This window comes from Mastacembelus armatus, chromosome 6 (assembly GCF_900324485.2).
Source record: "Mastacembelus armatus chromosome 6, fMasArm1.2, whole genome shotgun sequence".
NCBI classification, from domain to species: Eukaryota; Metazoa; Chordata; class Actinopteri; order Synbranchiformes; family Mastacembelidae; genus Mastacembelus; species Mastacembelus armatus.
In genome coordinates, this window is record NC_046638.1 from 12,194,944 (window position 1) to 12,211,163 (window position 16,220).

The 16,220-nt window shown below is 38.4% G+C and overlaps 1 protein-coding gene across 1 annotated transcript in view; it reads right to left on the reverse strand.

Annotated features, from left to right (window-relative positions):
* Positions 1 to 16,220, reverse strand: part of LOC113132990 (NT-3 growth factor receptor-like) — a 168,795-nt gene that overhangs the window by 15,001 nt on the left and 137,574 nt on the right. The window contains exons 13-15 of the mRNA XM_026311483.1: positions 15,940 to 16,128; positions 8,573 to 8,703; positions 2,379 to 2,551 (exon numbers count right to left, since the gene is read on the reverse strand). Coding sequence (XP_026167268.1) covers positions 2,379 to 2,551; positions 8,573 to 8,703; positions 15,940 to 16,128 — 493 coding nt within the window. The remainder of the gene's footprint in view (positions 1 to 2,378; positions 2,552 to 8,572; positions 8,704 to 15,939; positions 16,129 to 16,220) is intronic.

Here is a 16,220-nt window from a genome sequence, read left to right on the forward strand (position 1 = left end):
CCACAAATAACTGTCCCACTGGCCCAGTGGATTATACTACATACACAAAATATTGACTGTACTGTATGATGATGTATTAAAAAGTAACCCTCTTACTACAGTTCAGTGTTAGACTTTAGGCTTAATCAGAGTTAGATAGTAGAAAGAACAAAGTTTGAGTTTAGCTGTGATAACGTGTAGTTAAATGCAAAGTTTAGGTAGTATTCACTGCTATTTCTGTGTGTGACTGAAATTGGTGTCTTTTCCGCTTCCCTGAGTGTTAAGTCTCTAATTGAGAAAGTTCAGCAATGCAGGTTAGTGTGTATCAGTTAATTGGTGCGTGTGTGCGTGTGTGTTGGAGGGCAAATGGCACTGGCTATATTAACAGTGTGTCCTGGATGAATTGATGCCAGCACTTTAATGGAAACACAATTACTAAGCTCAAATTAGCATCTGAGGCACAGAGAGACTCACTACAACACTGTCCCATACAAGCATACACACAGACACACACACGCACACACACACACACACACACACACACACGCATAGACTCATACATAAGCACTGGCAGGCTTCACTTCCTAGAGGCAGAGTAAGTACCAATGTTCTATTCTGCAGCGCAAAGCAACCTGGGAGTAAATAACATCTAATCACAGCAGACATAATGCAGCTCATTAGCTTACTGACTGCAATTTACAATTTAGGCATTTAGATTGTGCACTTATCCAGAGCAGTTCGCAGAGAATGGGCAAGTAGGTAGTCTGGCACAGTTTGGGAATATCAAGAGATAAGTGAGGTAAGAACCTCAGTATCAAAAAAGTCTAATGAAATCACTTACGTTTGTTCTTTTACAAGTGGACTAATACTGGTATTAGTGTTAATGTTCAAAGGGTTAAAGCTTGGGTACTAATAGGTGATTATAAATTGGATTCAGTCCTGGGTGGCAACATAACTAGATTCTCAAAGTTATGAAGTATAAGGAACCTCTTATCAAAGTTTTATTTTCTCCTCATTTCTTTAATTAGCAAACAGCAATCGACAAAACAAAATTTAATTTTCACTTTTTTCAGCTGAATGAAAAAACATCAACTGCATATTATATTGTTTGTAGTATAGTAATGTTAATTTGAATTAGATATACTGAAACTTAAGCTGTTGCTGCAAGCAGGAGCTTATATTTATCCAAAGATGTTTTGTTAGGGAAAAGGAACACCACTCTGACATAACTATATGGTGGTGACTAATCACTAGAAAAACTATCCAGATTACAAGTTCAAATGCATTTTAAGAGAACGCTTAGTACTCCATGTGCTTTTGCCTCCACTTAGGTGGTGACAATACAGTGTGAAGGTCTGCAGGCTACATCTGTTCAGTTTCAGTTTCTTATTTAACAGACCGTAAACTCTGATTATTGTGTATACATTTTGTGTTACCTTACTACTAAAATGCAATAGATGTTTTGTAAGGAACATATATTGCATGTGTAATTCTATACCAATATAATGTACAGTAACAACCAGGTAAGATAGGGAAAGTACGGAGGAGGTGAATAATGCTGCACACGCAGGAGACTGGAGTTCTGAGATGACAATTACTTTGAGTTTTCACTGTGAGACTCTGCACATAATAAATCTTTAAGTAAAGAAAGTTTCTTGGCGTCCAGGTTATGTTTTGTTACTCTTTCTAGTTTGATGTTCTACATTTACAAGGACTTTGTGCGCTAGCTTGTCACTCTAGTTTTTGTTAATTGCTTTCACCTTGATTAATGAACCACATTCTCACTTTCTGTGTCTGCATTTTTGTCTTCTGCCTTGAAAACCCTGAGAGTTTAGGATGCTCATGGATGAATAAAACTACACTAAGATGAAAATTCACAGAAGTTTGCATGACTTCAAAAATGACTGTTTACTGATCAAATTGCAATCATGAGAACAATTACAGATATAAACATTACTGTGACTTTTTTATTATATGCCCTGAATGAGTAGTGCCAGTAAGTCAGACATGTTCCCAGTGCATGTTGGACTCTGGCAAACTTTGCCCTGAACAGCAATGCCAGGCTCTGTTCCAGCCCCGAGACTGTGGGAAAGCCCCCTAATATCAGATTGGACACCTGCAATTTGATATTAGCGATAGCACACGACTACGAACCAATGAGACAGAACACACCCCAACAAGGCTCTTACAGGCATGCTGTGGTGTTAGTATCTGATGTCGGGGCCAGAACAAAAAAACAGTAATTAAAAAGAAGGTGGTCATAGACTGGTGACAAGTTTCAAAATAAGGCATCAACATGCAGTAGTTGGTAGAGACTAACGCATGTCTCTGGCTTTGTCATCAAAAACAGATCTATTCAGCTCCTTTTCCATCACCTGTTGCTTGTCTGATGAACTCACCTGAGAAACTTATTGAGATCGCCATGCTTCATGTACTCAAAGACCATGATAAGAGGATCTCCATCCACACACACGCCATAAAACTTCACTATGTGCTCATGCTGGAGATTGGTAAGCAACTCAGCCTCACGCTGGAAATCCTTTCTTGCTGCAAGAGTGGGGTCCTTCAGAGTCTGGAGAGAGAGCGAGAGAGAGATTACATCACCAAATCATGAACAGATCAAGGGTTACACTTTGGTAGCCTTGGTGACAGTCTTGGAACACTACTGTAGTTTGCTATAACCACAAAGATGTGAAGCAAAAGACAGAATAAAGGTTTATTTTTTTAACAATAAAAGCTACAATTTAATATGGTAGACCAGAAAAGAAAATGCACTATTCAGTTTGTTTTGTGGCTTGTCTGTTGATTTCTGGTCAATGACCTTTGACCTCTCTTTGACCTTGAAGTGGTTTTAGTGTTCACAGAAAGTTTCCAGTCTTGTAGCCATAGTGAGATATACTCATACATAAGGTCAAAAAGAACTTTCGTGACCAACTGAAATGCTTCACTATCCTATTTTTTAAATCAGTTTTAAACAAGTGTGAATTTGCATGTACATACAATACACACAAATATATTTACTCCTGCATGGTTTTCCTTTATTTTTCTTGTTTCCCTCCAAATGTATTGTTACTCACAATTTTATTCTTATTTATCCTCCTCATTTCTTCTCCTAACACTATAGTATGCTCTGATTTCTTTTAAAACATCAGAACGTTTGTGGGGATCACAGCACGCTAAAAAATCAACATGCATTTATGATACAGAAAGGATGAATGCACTGAGAGAAAAGCAAAAATATTCTTTCTCAGTGGATGACAATAATAGGTTGAAACACTTGGATTATTGTTAACAACTATAATAGCAGTACCGCTGCCATGGTTACCTTTTTTTGTATATGTCACTCAGCTTTTATTTTGGTCCCTGAACTCCTTCATCATTGTACTTGTGAATGCTAAGGGGTCTTTAGCTGATGTAATATTCCCACCTTGAGCTGCTCTGTTGTTAATGAAGGACCAATACAACATAAGTGAAATACATTTTCATGGCTTTTATTAAGTCTTGTTGTTTTAGTTTTTGGAATGAATACAATGAATACACCTTCACATTTGGGTGAGTAAATGTTGCTATTTTTAGCCATTTCATTACAGTTAGTTGAATCAGACTTATGTTGCATTAATCAAGCTGTTTCTGTTTGCACTGTAATCATTGATAAAGTCGTCAGTTACTGGATTATTTTCTCACTGAAGGCCATGTAACCATTATTAGACAAGGACTGAATTGTATTATATATATTATATGTATAACATGTTATAGATGTTTGTTCTTGATTGGCATCATACATATAGATACTGTATATCACACTAATTGCAGCATTGAGTATGTAAATATGACATTTAAATAAATTCTAGGGGCATTAAACAAATTTTAAAAAAAGAGCATTAATGGCAGTAAGTCTCTCCCACACTGTTAGACACATGTTCTTGCAAGCCTTTTGGTCACACATAATTATTCTGTTGGTGCACTCATGATCTCAATAAGCAACATTTTGAAATGAATCTTTAGTCACATATGTGCTTTTTGGCCTAAACTAAACAACCTGAAACACCAATTGTGAGCTGTTTCCAAACATGGACAGGTTGTATCCATGTGCTTGTTTCTGCAGCTTTCTAAATTTTGAGTGAATTGTGGAAGAAAATAGACTTTGACACATAGATACATAGATACTGTAATGTGGCTGGTTTGTGTGTGTTTGTGCTGCAGATACTCAAAATCCATTTTTGTGGAGCCTTTTATCGCTAACTTCCTGCCCTTCAGTACTGAAAATAAATATTGAAGATTCAAAATCTTTGTGAGCACAGACGTACTGATTTACTTGCAGTAAAAACGTGCAAACCTCCGTGTACTTACAGTATGTGTGGATCTGGAAAAAATTGAAATGTGTGCCCATATGAACAATAAAAATGGTTTTGTTTGTTAAAATCCTTCCACCTGCTCATACTGACTATTAAAATATATATTGTGTGGGCATTTCCACAAACTGTCATTCACCATTCACATTCCAGATGTTGGTGACTTTTCCTACACCCCCAATCACCTGACTCTGCCCTGCCCACCAGCACACCTGCACCCCATTTCTCCACCACAGCCTTCAGTGAACCCAGCCTTATTCCACTCACTGAACCAGCTTTTTTCACCTGTTTGTCCAGCTGACTTGCATCCTCATGCTTTATGCTGCCTCCCCAGCAGACTGCAGCATAAAAGAACACATTTGCTACCATAGTTTGCTAAAACAAGTGTAGCATCTTCTTGCAGAAGTCTAAGGACCTAAGCTGCTGTAGGAGGAAAAGTCTTCGCTGCCCCTTTTCTATATTGTTTTATTGTTGTATTTTATATGTGTGTTCAGTGACCAGTCCAATTTATTGTCCAGGTGCACACCTAGATTTTGTATGATGGCACCTTTTCAAAAATCCACTATCTCCTTGAGAGGTGTTCAGTCGGAGGAGGTTTTTTGCGACTCCAGTCACTGCAGGATTTTATTAGACCTCTGTACTCCTCTTTCTGTCCATTCCTAATACACACAACAAACATAGTATCATCAGAATACTTCTGAATGTGTCAACACTCAGAATTGTACAAGACGTCTGCTGAGTGCAGTGTGTACAGGAATGGAGCCAAAACAATCCTCTTTGAGCTTGTCTCTGAGGATGATTGGTTGGTTGGTATTGAATGCACTTGAAAAATCAAAGAACATAATCCTCACATAACTTGCATGTTCTTCCAGATGAGACAAAACACAGTGAAGCATGTAGAGGACAGCATCATCCACACCAATGTGTTCTCTGTAAGCAAACTGCAGGGGATTTATTGTGTGTTTGGCTTTAGTCTTAGTGAGTGGAGAAACATTCTCTTTAGGACCTTCATAATATGGGATGTGAGAGTGACTGGCTTGTAGTTATTTAGTTTAGCTGGACAGTTTACTTTAGGTACCAGAACAATACAAGATGGTTTCCACAGAGCCAGGACCCTCCCCAACTGTAGACCCCAACTGTAGGCTGACACAGTTGAGCAGCACAGTCGTTATGCAAAAGCCAAAAGCTCCTGTCCTTGATAGTAATGTGACCAGGGTTACACCATCTCTTGTTCACAAATAAAGCCAGTCCCCCACCTTTTGTCTTGCCATGTGCCTCAACATCTCTGTCTGCACGTACCAGGGTGAAGTTAGGCCCAGGTCTCAGTACCAGGGTGAAGTTAGGCCCAGGTCTCAGTAAAACACATCAGGCTACACTCACAAAATGCTCTCTGGGTCTTAACCAGTGCCTCCAGCTCCTCACTTTTGTTCAGCTGAGTTTTGACTCTCCTCATAATGATGGATGGTAGGAAATGTTTATATCTCCATCTAGTAGCCTTTAGTTTAGCTCCAGCTTGGGATCCATGGAGAGACCTCGTCAGTTCAGTTGGAATAGGGTGATATATGCCCCTGAGCACCACCTCTGGTGGCAAATACTTTTACATAGTTTTAGCTAAAACATACTGTATGTCCAGGTGATCCTGTTTAACCTCGTATGAGATAAAATAGACTTAACAAGCTATTGATAAAAGAGAAAAACCAGACCAAACCAAAAATCCAGACTCCTGTCAAATCCCCAATACCTTAATCTGTATAACTTCGTTATTCACATTAAAAGAACTGGGCCAAAGTCTCTATAGGCATCTCAGCATTATCTAAACCACACCTGCATTGCACTGCGTGACTCAGCAGAAGTTAACTGTCTATGCATGAACACGTCCTTGATGAAAACTGTTCTTTACAGATACAATGAGTGTATGTGAGATAGATGGTGTTTGTGCTTTATGCATGACTCAGTTAGAGCAGGTTGTAAGAAAAAATAGCATAAGGCACTAAATCCTACTGGACTGAAAAAGGCTACAACTGTAATCCCTCTGTATCCCCACTCTGACTAAAACCTGTCTTCTGCAGCTCCTCTGTCCTCAGCATATATCTTGTTAATAATGAAATAGTAATAATAAGCCATAGTAAGCTTTATTGGAAGTGTTAATCTCATATTTTGCTTTGATGGTTTGGCATTTTCGTTCACTGTCTTTGCGTACATCACATTTCAGATTTTATCATATTCTATAAGAGAACCTGGTGCTAATTGATAGTGACATGAGGTTTGACAAGCTGGTGAATAAATGTTAAATCTGCCTTTTTTCTTAGATTACTAAGTAATTTTAATTGTTTTCTGATCTTGCCATCCATGCTTTTTTTACCTCAGGACTTGATTATTGCAATGTATTTTATTTTGGAATTAATTATTCTTGTCTTACTCTCCTTCAGTTAGAGGCAAAATGCTACAGCTATCATGCTGAGAAATGTCACAAATTTGCCCACATAACCCTTACTTTAGCCTCACTTCACTGGCTTACTGTGTAGTTTTGTAATAACATTAAACGTTTAATCTTTGTTTTTAGAAAACTGCACAGTCTGGAATCTGGGTATCTTGTAGTGATGGGAAGTCCAGCTCTTTTCAAAGATTTGCTTCTTTTGGCTTGCCTCCCTTAAAAGAGCTGACCCTTATGGCTTCCAAATGGCTCCCAAATTGGTCTTCATTTAGTATCACCCGGAGCCTTCTATTTTAGCCTAATTTAGCAATTATCAATGGTTTGTGTGTTGGTAAGCAATTTTTTATTCAGCGTTTTCATAAAAACCTTATTTTTATAAAATATGTTACCATTGTTTAATATTTTAATCAAACCTTTAAATAAACAACTGAACACAGAGTCACAGCACACTTGCTCTCTCTCCTCCAGCTGCATGGACGGGTGGGCAGGTTGGTTGTTTACCCTGCTCTGATGGATATTTTAATAAATTCTTCACTCAGCTTTTCACTCTCCAATTTAACTTAAATGTAGCCAGATGCTGCTTCTTTTTCATTTTTAAATATCTTTCACGTTTTCTGAATGTGCTCCCATTTAAATCCGGCTCCCATGCCTGCCTCTGTCACTCTGTCCACCTGGCCAGTACCACTTACACTCGTTGTCTTCAGGGCATCCGCCCTGAGAAAATCCTTCAGTGACTGGAGGCAGCATAAAGCAGAAAGATGCAGGGCAGCTGGACAAACTGGTGCAAAAAGCTGGTTCACTGACTGAAGAGTGACTCACTGGAGGCTGTGGTTTATAGTCAAGTCAACAGAAACAGGAGGTTCCAGCCAGTTTCATTAAATACAACCACCACGTGAGAGCTTCACCAGACTTTAGTATCACGAGGGCTTCGAGGTTCCTGCTGTATGTAAGAATCCATGTTCATAATCCATAAAACATTTACATAATCCAAATCTCCTTATTGTCATTAGATTGTCATATTCTTTAAATATTTGAACATAGAAGTATAATATTCAAAACAATTTTAAATTAGAAAGACTTTGGATTATTAGAAGTGTGGACCTTTACATCTTGTGCATCAGTACACATTATAATATATACAACTCAAGAAAAGAACATTAAAAGAACATTTTCACTGTTATGAAATATTATTAGAGGCCTTTTTTGGGAGGACTGTACAATTTGAAATTTGAAGTAAACCCTAGGTAAAACTGCAGGATAGAAAAATGAGTTTGTATGAATGTGTGCATTTCAGTGATAAAGGAAAACTGTTATAACTTTATTTCTTTCCTTCTGTCCACTTTTTTTAAATGCTTAGAATAGAACTCGTATCTGGGCAGACAGTAATTCTAATGTAATACTAAATGTTAAAATAATTTGTTCCTCCACTGATATTAGACCATTTTATTTTGTTTTTCAAATTAAATCAAAATTGTTTAAAGAGACTGCAATAGGACGAATTTTCTGTAGCCCCTCCACAGTCAAGAGCTTCCCTGAGGCAGCAGGTATTTAAACAGCAGGAGCACTGGGGAGGTGGAGTGTTAACACTCACACACTTGCAATATTTCACCAGAGCACTTTAGATATGATTCTAGCATGATTTAAAGAATGTCCAAGAGAGAGACCGGCAAATAGCCACAAAGGTTCCCACTTCGTGTGTAACAATGCTCTTAAATTAGTATATGAGAACACAGACACACTCACACAGACAGACAGACATACACACACACACACACACACACACACAAACAGTGTATCCACCGCTTACCTTTACAGCAACCAGCATCTTGTCCTTGGTGGGGCTGAGGTTGTAACATTCAGCCAGGAAGACCTTGCCAAAGGCTCCTTCTCCAAGCTCCCTCTTCAAAATAATGTCCCGCCGTTTAATATGCTGAACATCTGAAAGAGACAGAGAGGCACTGAGTTATCACCCATTACACCCATCACTTCATAACACAGCCAAATAAAAAGGCTTCCCAATATCGCTTCAAAATGGTCCCAAACTTAGGGAAGCCTGCTCCTTTAATTTCCATAAATCTTTCCACATCACTTAAAATGCTCAGTTCAACCAATTTGCAACCCTTCCTGGAGGAGTACTTGAAAGCATAATCACCAAATCTGGGGTATATCACCCTATTCCAGCTGAGCTGAAAGGTCTCTCTGTGGATGCCGAGCTGGTGTGAAAACTAAAAGCTAAGAGATGGAGATACAAACCATTCCTACCATCCATCATCATGGGGAATGTCAACTCTCCACTGAACAAAAGCGATGAGCTGGAGGCACTGAACGATACAGGCGATCCTTCACCTCAACTGTGATCAGGGTCTACAACACCTTAAACAATGGAACGCTGACAACTACTCTCACTACTGACTTACTTATTAGCTACAAGAATACCTGAACTTTCCTTTGGGGATGAATAAAGCTTATCGTATCTTTTTTTATCTTAAAAACTACAAATATAGATGTTTTCAATCCGTTCTGTAATTGTGTACTGTTACATTTTGATAGACTTGAACTGAGACTTTAAGTTTTTTTCTGCAAAGTAAAAAGATGGAAGGGGTGGGGGTAATGACATAACTAGGGGGTTGCATGAATAGAGTTGAATAAAGTTGTACTGTATTTTGATGTCAGTGTGTGTTTTACTGCTGACGGGTAACTGTCTCCTTTTCTTATTGTTAAAGACTGGTCATTGTTACAGCACTAATTAGCCTGCATGGTATACACACACCATAACAGACACTGTCTATCAGTGTGCCAACAAGTGTGTGCTAAGAATATATTTAGATTCACACCATAATTTATAAGGGTGATTGTGAATGGGGTGTGTATTCATTATGTTTCCATGACAACCTGCAACTCAGCATGACAAACTGCAACTCAGTATTAATTTTAATTAATTTAAATTTTGTTTAAATTCATCAAATTATTTTGATGATTTTATTTTTAAGTATTTATTTATTTTTAATTATTTTTAGCTCAAAGCACAACTCTGCTAGAACTCGACTTTTATTCAAATATCCAAAAACAAGCATTACACACTGACTTAATAAGCTCATGCTAAAGCGAATAGTGTTCACTGTGTTTTCCTGTTAATTACATTATGTACTGTAATATGATCTTAATATTTCAATAAACTATGGTAAAGAGACTGAATAATGCCATGTAATACAGAAACATCAAAGACCCCTAAATAATCAAAAATGGCTTCATAGTGATGTGGCCATTTAAAATGTTTTTGGTTCAACATTTGGTCATGTATATATGAAGTATCTCAGAATCACCCCTAGGAATTAAACCAGATTGTTATCTTAAGATTAATAGCACTTATAGTAGGACTTAAAAAGGTATTTATGAATGTGACATCATTGTTTTACGACACACATCTGCAAAGTAGACAATGTAAAGATGAAATGTATTTTTTCTGACAGTTGAGAGTTAGATTAGATTTAGTGGATTTAGACAGTGGGAAATCTGAAATGATGAAATCAGTTCCACTTCAGGTCAAAGTAAAAAGATTAATTAAGATAACACAATACTTAAAGGCTTTAAACAAAATCAATTTAGTATATAATAGCAATTTTCTGAAAAGCGATTTGAGACGTATGTGGATCCAGGCCTTTTTGCCACTAACACAAAGATCACGATCATAAGCTCTGAACTGCAATGCTACTGTTAAATATAATGCAGTGTAAACATAACACAAAAATCCATCAATAATTTTAGTAAGCTTGGGAGAGCCAAATATGCTACATTCATACACCTTAGACAAAATAGCAGTGAAATGTCAAATTGTAATAACAGTTACAGCCTGATGTGTGTACTAAGGCCGCTAGGGTAAAAAGGGTTAGGTCTATCTACTACACACAAAGCTGCTGAAACCACTGACAGCTTCAAAAACATGTTTACTGCATTGACTGATACTGTCTCTGTGATTTTGCCTTGTTGAAAGCCTCTGTGTTTCATTCTCTGGTTGACTGCCTTTGTGTCATCTACAGGTCACCTTTTCATTATGATTGTGTCAGGGGTGAACTTGATAGTAGAAATCTGACCTTCATGGCTGATCTAACTGCTATTAAAACCCTTCCTTAGCTCGCTCTCACCAAAGCGTTTATTGCTGTTTTCTCAGGCCGTTTGTTGTGAACACAGTATATGGTTCACAATGAATTGTGAACATACTCAATCTGAGAGAGGTGCAGCCTCCTCTCATCACCAGCAGCTCCTCAACATGTAACACCAGTGCTGGTCCACTTCCAAACCTCCATCACTAGAAACTCCAATCATTCAACACAGACAGTAGTGGCTCATTCTCCTCTAATGTTAAGTATAGCTGCAGCTATAGTTAACATATAGCACCTGTGTCAATTTGTCAACTACCTCCCTCTCTGAAAAGGAAGGTAGTGAATCAGAGACTAACTCCATGGTACAGTTCACACATTCATACCTTAAAGCAGCCATCACAAATGCTGGAAAGGAAGTGGCGTTCCACAAATTTAGAATTTTATTTATCGACAGTCACTCTTGAATCATCTGTAAGACCTCAGCACATCATAGTACTGAAACAGCACTATTAAGTCACCAATGATTTTCCCTTAGAGTTAGACAATTAACTCATCTCTGAACTTGTCCTGCTAGACCTTAGTGCTGCATTTGACTCTGTGCTAGGATTCTTTTCACCTCATTCGTGCTTCCCTTAGACAATGTTATTAGGAAGCAATGCATTAATTACCATTGCTATGCAGATGACACTCAGCTGTATCTATCTATGAAACCTGATGACACAAAACAGTTAACCAGACTTCAAGCATGTCTAAAGGACATAAAGCCTGGACGACCAGTAACTTTCTACTTTTAAATTCAGAGAAAACAGAAGTTATTGTATTTGGGCCTAAAAGCCTCAGAAATAACTCATCTAACAATATAGCTACTTTAGACGGTATAGCTTCGGCCTCCAGCACTACTGTGAAAAACCTTGGAATTATTTTTGACCAAGATCTTTCTTTTTCTTTTTGTTCTACTGCCTCTTGTCTTTTTCTCAGTGCCACTGTCTCTAAACCATACAACACTGCTGGTTTCAACACTGTCTTGTGCGCCTCATCCAGGGGGCATCATGTCCCACTGGCAGTAGTCCCTGTAGAAGACCCACGACACACTGGAGGGACTATATCTTGGTATAACACCTTGGTATCCCCCCAGATGAGCTAGAGGTTGTGTCTAGGGAGAAGGAAGTCTGGGCATCTCTGTTTAAGCCACTGCCCCTGTGACTCAACCCCAGATAAAACAGAAAAGGATGGATGGATGATCCAGTTAGCCCTTGTTGCATTTGGAGTAAGATCTCTGAGCATGTAAACATTTAAAATGCTCCTAGAGCTCTTACCGATTCAGTTTAAAATGCTGCTTTTTTTTTCAACAAAATGGAGAATGGTAAAATTTAATTCTGAAGAAACTGGGAACTGTCATGGGAGTCTCATTTATTGGTTGTATATGCTGAACATGCATGAAAATGAACTTTAAACCTCTAGCAGCTCTCACTTAAAGATTGTATGCTCTGACCAAAGTTTCAACAGTTTATCAATGCTGTGCTTTGTTTTTAATGTTGTTGCTGAGCCTGGCCCCTTACCCTATATCACAACTAAATGTCTAAATTAATCCCTCACCGTAATCCTAAACTACACCTGTATGAGGCTATTCAATGATTTATTATGAGGACTGACTACAATGTCCACACAATGTAGCAAGGCTTCATTATGCTTCAAAATTCAAACTGGTCTTTACTATTTCACCCCCACCGCCCAATACACACACATACAAGTTGCAATTAGTGAGATTGTTATTGTTCTGAGCTCTGGGTCTCACATCATCCAGCAGAACACAGGGGTTCTGAAGAAAAAGAGGAAAGCAGAGCAAACTGCACTACAAATGGACAATTCAATTAACATTGCAACAGACAGGGCACTGTAATGCAGTGGCTTGTGCAGTCCTTCCCCACCTGCTCAGTTCAGGTTGACTGCTCAGCACACTTTTGATGAAGGAACACCCATAAACCTCTATTCTTGTTTGAGTACTAAAACAGCAGCAACAATTAATAAATTAAATTTTTTGTGTGGGTATTTTATTGAGTTGAGCAAGTGCAGATAATGAAGTTGATTAATTTATGACCACTGACATGTAAGAAGAAATGCAACTTACACACACACTGACACATCTTCATGTACACATAAATAGCAGCAGTGGAGATATATAGCTGGTGATAATCACACAAGGTGACTCTTGTGGTGGATCAGTATCGCTATTGGCAACAACATCAGTAGTGTGAGGATATGTGTGTGCATTGAAGTAGGGCAGTCAGTCTCTGTGTGTGTGTGTGTATATTCCTTGCATATGGACATTTCATTTTGTCACACACCTTCACCTTTGAGGGTTAAAATTGAGAGTTTTAGGGTTAAGTTTAGGATGAGGCTGAGTTTAGGGTTGGGTTTGACATTTAGTTGTGATGGTTAGGGTTATGGTAAGGGGCTATGGGCTACGGAAAAGTTTTTATCAGTGAGTGTCTTCACAAAGCTAGCACACATGTATGTGTATGTGTGTGTGTGTGTGTGTGTGTGTGCTGCCTCTGAGGGGATTTGCAGAGATTTATGTGGCTATAATGACAAGAAGCTATTTGCTGTGCTGCTGAATCCTATCTGTGTTCGATACATACACACAAAGGGTGGGGAGAGAGGACAGGTCAAATACATACAGAAAAAGAGGGAAAGAGAACGAGCCAAACAAGGCAAAGACAACAAGAAACAGAGATGTAGGTGTTAGAAACAGAAGTAGAATACACCGCTAATCTCACAGCTACTCCTATGAGTCAGACTTTAAGGTGAAGGCTCATGATATTTTATTGCACATATGTATCAAATAAAAGTAAAAAGCTTTGACATTGTCAAGAAGAAGCTATCATAAGAAGTGAAAGAACTTTGACCTTCTTTTAGTCAAAGGCAAGGTATGCATGCATGTATACAGTGTATACAGTATCTGTGTCTGGGAAGGTGGTGCCATATACCTGCCTAAAAATATCTAGAAAGCCATACTAGTGTCTCTCTCTCCTGGTTGGTGTGCCACATGTTTGGATATTCCTCTGCCTCCTTTAGTGATAATGATACCTGTAATAAGTTGCTGAGTGGAATGTAAATGATGATTTGTGGTCTTCAAGTCCAGCAAGATCACATCGCTGCTCATAGCCAAATTTCCTAAAACTGGTGGGAGATCTGAAGTCTATGTTAGTTTAGTAAAAAACAAATCAGCAACAAATGATTTGAAAAAAAAAAAAAAACGAAAAAAAAGGGAGTGAGCCAACTCGGTGGAAACAGGGGGAAAGGTCCTCTCAATTCCCCCACACATGACAGGAAGGAAGAGGAATTCACAGAGGTCGCTGGAGCAGTTGGAGTCCACAGATGGTCTTAAATTACTTTGATGTCTTCATGTACCCAGCTGTTTTGTCCCTCTCACACCTTCTTTTGTTTTTCAAACACATAATAAAATAGTCTCAGACTACTCAAATTGACTTCACGTTTGTCTCTAACCCATTTTACAGCATACACAATCAGTTTCCACTGAGTTGGCTCACTTACGTTTGTTTTCCCTATGAGCAGCGATGTGATCTTGTTGTATTTAAATGACACCCGCTTATGCCAATGGAAGATTGTTTTGTCACTGGCTGTCTAGCTGGTGTCCAGCCAATGATATGTGCTTCATAGACAGGCAACTTTCTGGGGAAAACCTGGTCTGACAGCGAGAGACAGTATCCATCCCACTTTGGATGGTGCAGTTCTCATCTCTAGAAAAATGGCTGGGTTTATTAGACAGCCTAAAGTTTGACAATCCAGAGTGGGGATTAAGACTCGGTCTTAAATGACTCTCTGTAGTTTCTTTAGAGCTTTAACTGAATTTCCCGACTTCCTATCTGACCTAGTACTTAGTACAGATAAAGTCAACACTGCATTTAAATTATTATAAGATGTCTCTATTAGATAGAATGTCTTCTGGAGGTTTCTTCTGTTAAAGGAAGTTTTTCCTCTCTGCAGTCACCAAGTGCTTGCTCACAAGTGATTTCTTGATTTCTATGTAAAGTGTCTAATGACTTTTATTGTGATTGAAGTCATAACTGGCAGATTTATGGCCAGAGTTAGATAAACAAAGTCCAAGTTGTCAAAAAGGATATAAACCAATAAGCACAGAGCACTGCTACCTCAACTAGAGATGACAGCATCGATTGGTGTTCTGGACTCCAGAGATGTCAGTGATTTTGTTTGTAATACATACAACTCACACAGACAAGGTCGCATGGAAGCCACAATATACTCACCTATTAAGAGATCGCTGCACTCCTTATAACACGTAGGCTGACTGTGTTAAGCTGAGCTGTATTTAATTCAAAACACTTCACAGCATTTGAGAATGTGTCTATTTCTATAGATCAGTCCTATGATAGACTAGTACAGGGTGTACCCTGCCTCTCATCCAATGTCAGCTGAAATTAGCTCCAGCTCTCCTTGCAACCTTCTATAGGATAAGAAGTATAGACAATGGATGGATTTCAGGTACCGTCATCTCCACTGAAAATAAAAACATAATGCATTTTTCATCCACCAATGAAGAAGGTAAATCTCCACACTAACTGGCCCGATTTGCACATTTCAAATAGACACCTAATTATCGACCTACAGCCTGTTTCAAGTAGGCCATCTTTAGCTTAATCTTATTTAATGGGAATGCATTTTTTTCTGACCTTTTTCGGTATTTATGTGGATTTTTGTGGATTTATGTGGATTGGACAGTGGTGAAATAAGAATTTGTTGTTAAATACACATTTTTAGTGATCAAGGTCCCATTGACAAATGCAGTCTGGATCAAAAGAAAAAAACAAAACAATAAATTGCATATATTTACTTTTTAATTAAAAACAAATGCATTTAGAAGAACACAAACACCTCCGCAAGGAATATTTTTTTTTCACATCCTGCAACAGAGAATATATATACAATGTGCACCCAACTACTCCTTTTAACATTTCTTGGTATGAAACCTGAAAAGCATCTATAAATATACGACATACAAAATGTGTAGGTTCATCTCCATGTATGTACTTACATGTGGTGGGTTTGTTGCAGTTGTGTCCATGTCTGAAGTACTGTGGGTTTTCTATGACAGGGATCCTGGTCATTCCAATCACCACAGCATCTGATCCAGCATCCAGGGTACAGGGGCTGATAATCCCATGGTTCACATGATGAAGGGGGCTGGCAGAGTCTTCCTCACCACTTATCACTGCTACTGGTCCTAGAAAGACAAAGTGATACAGAATAGATTTGACTGTCACAGACTGAACATCTGTAGATGGAAAAAAAATGCAAGATTTGTGAAAACATATC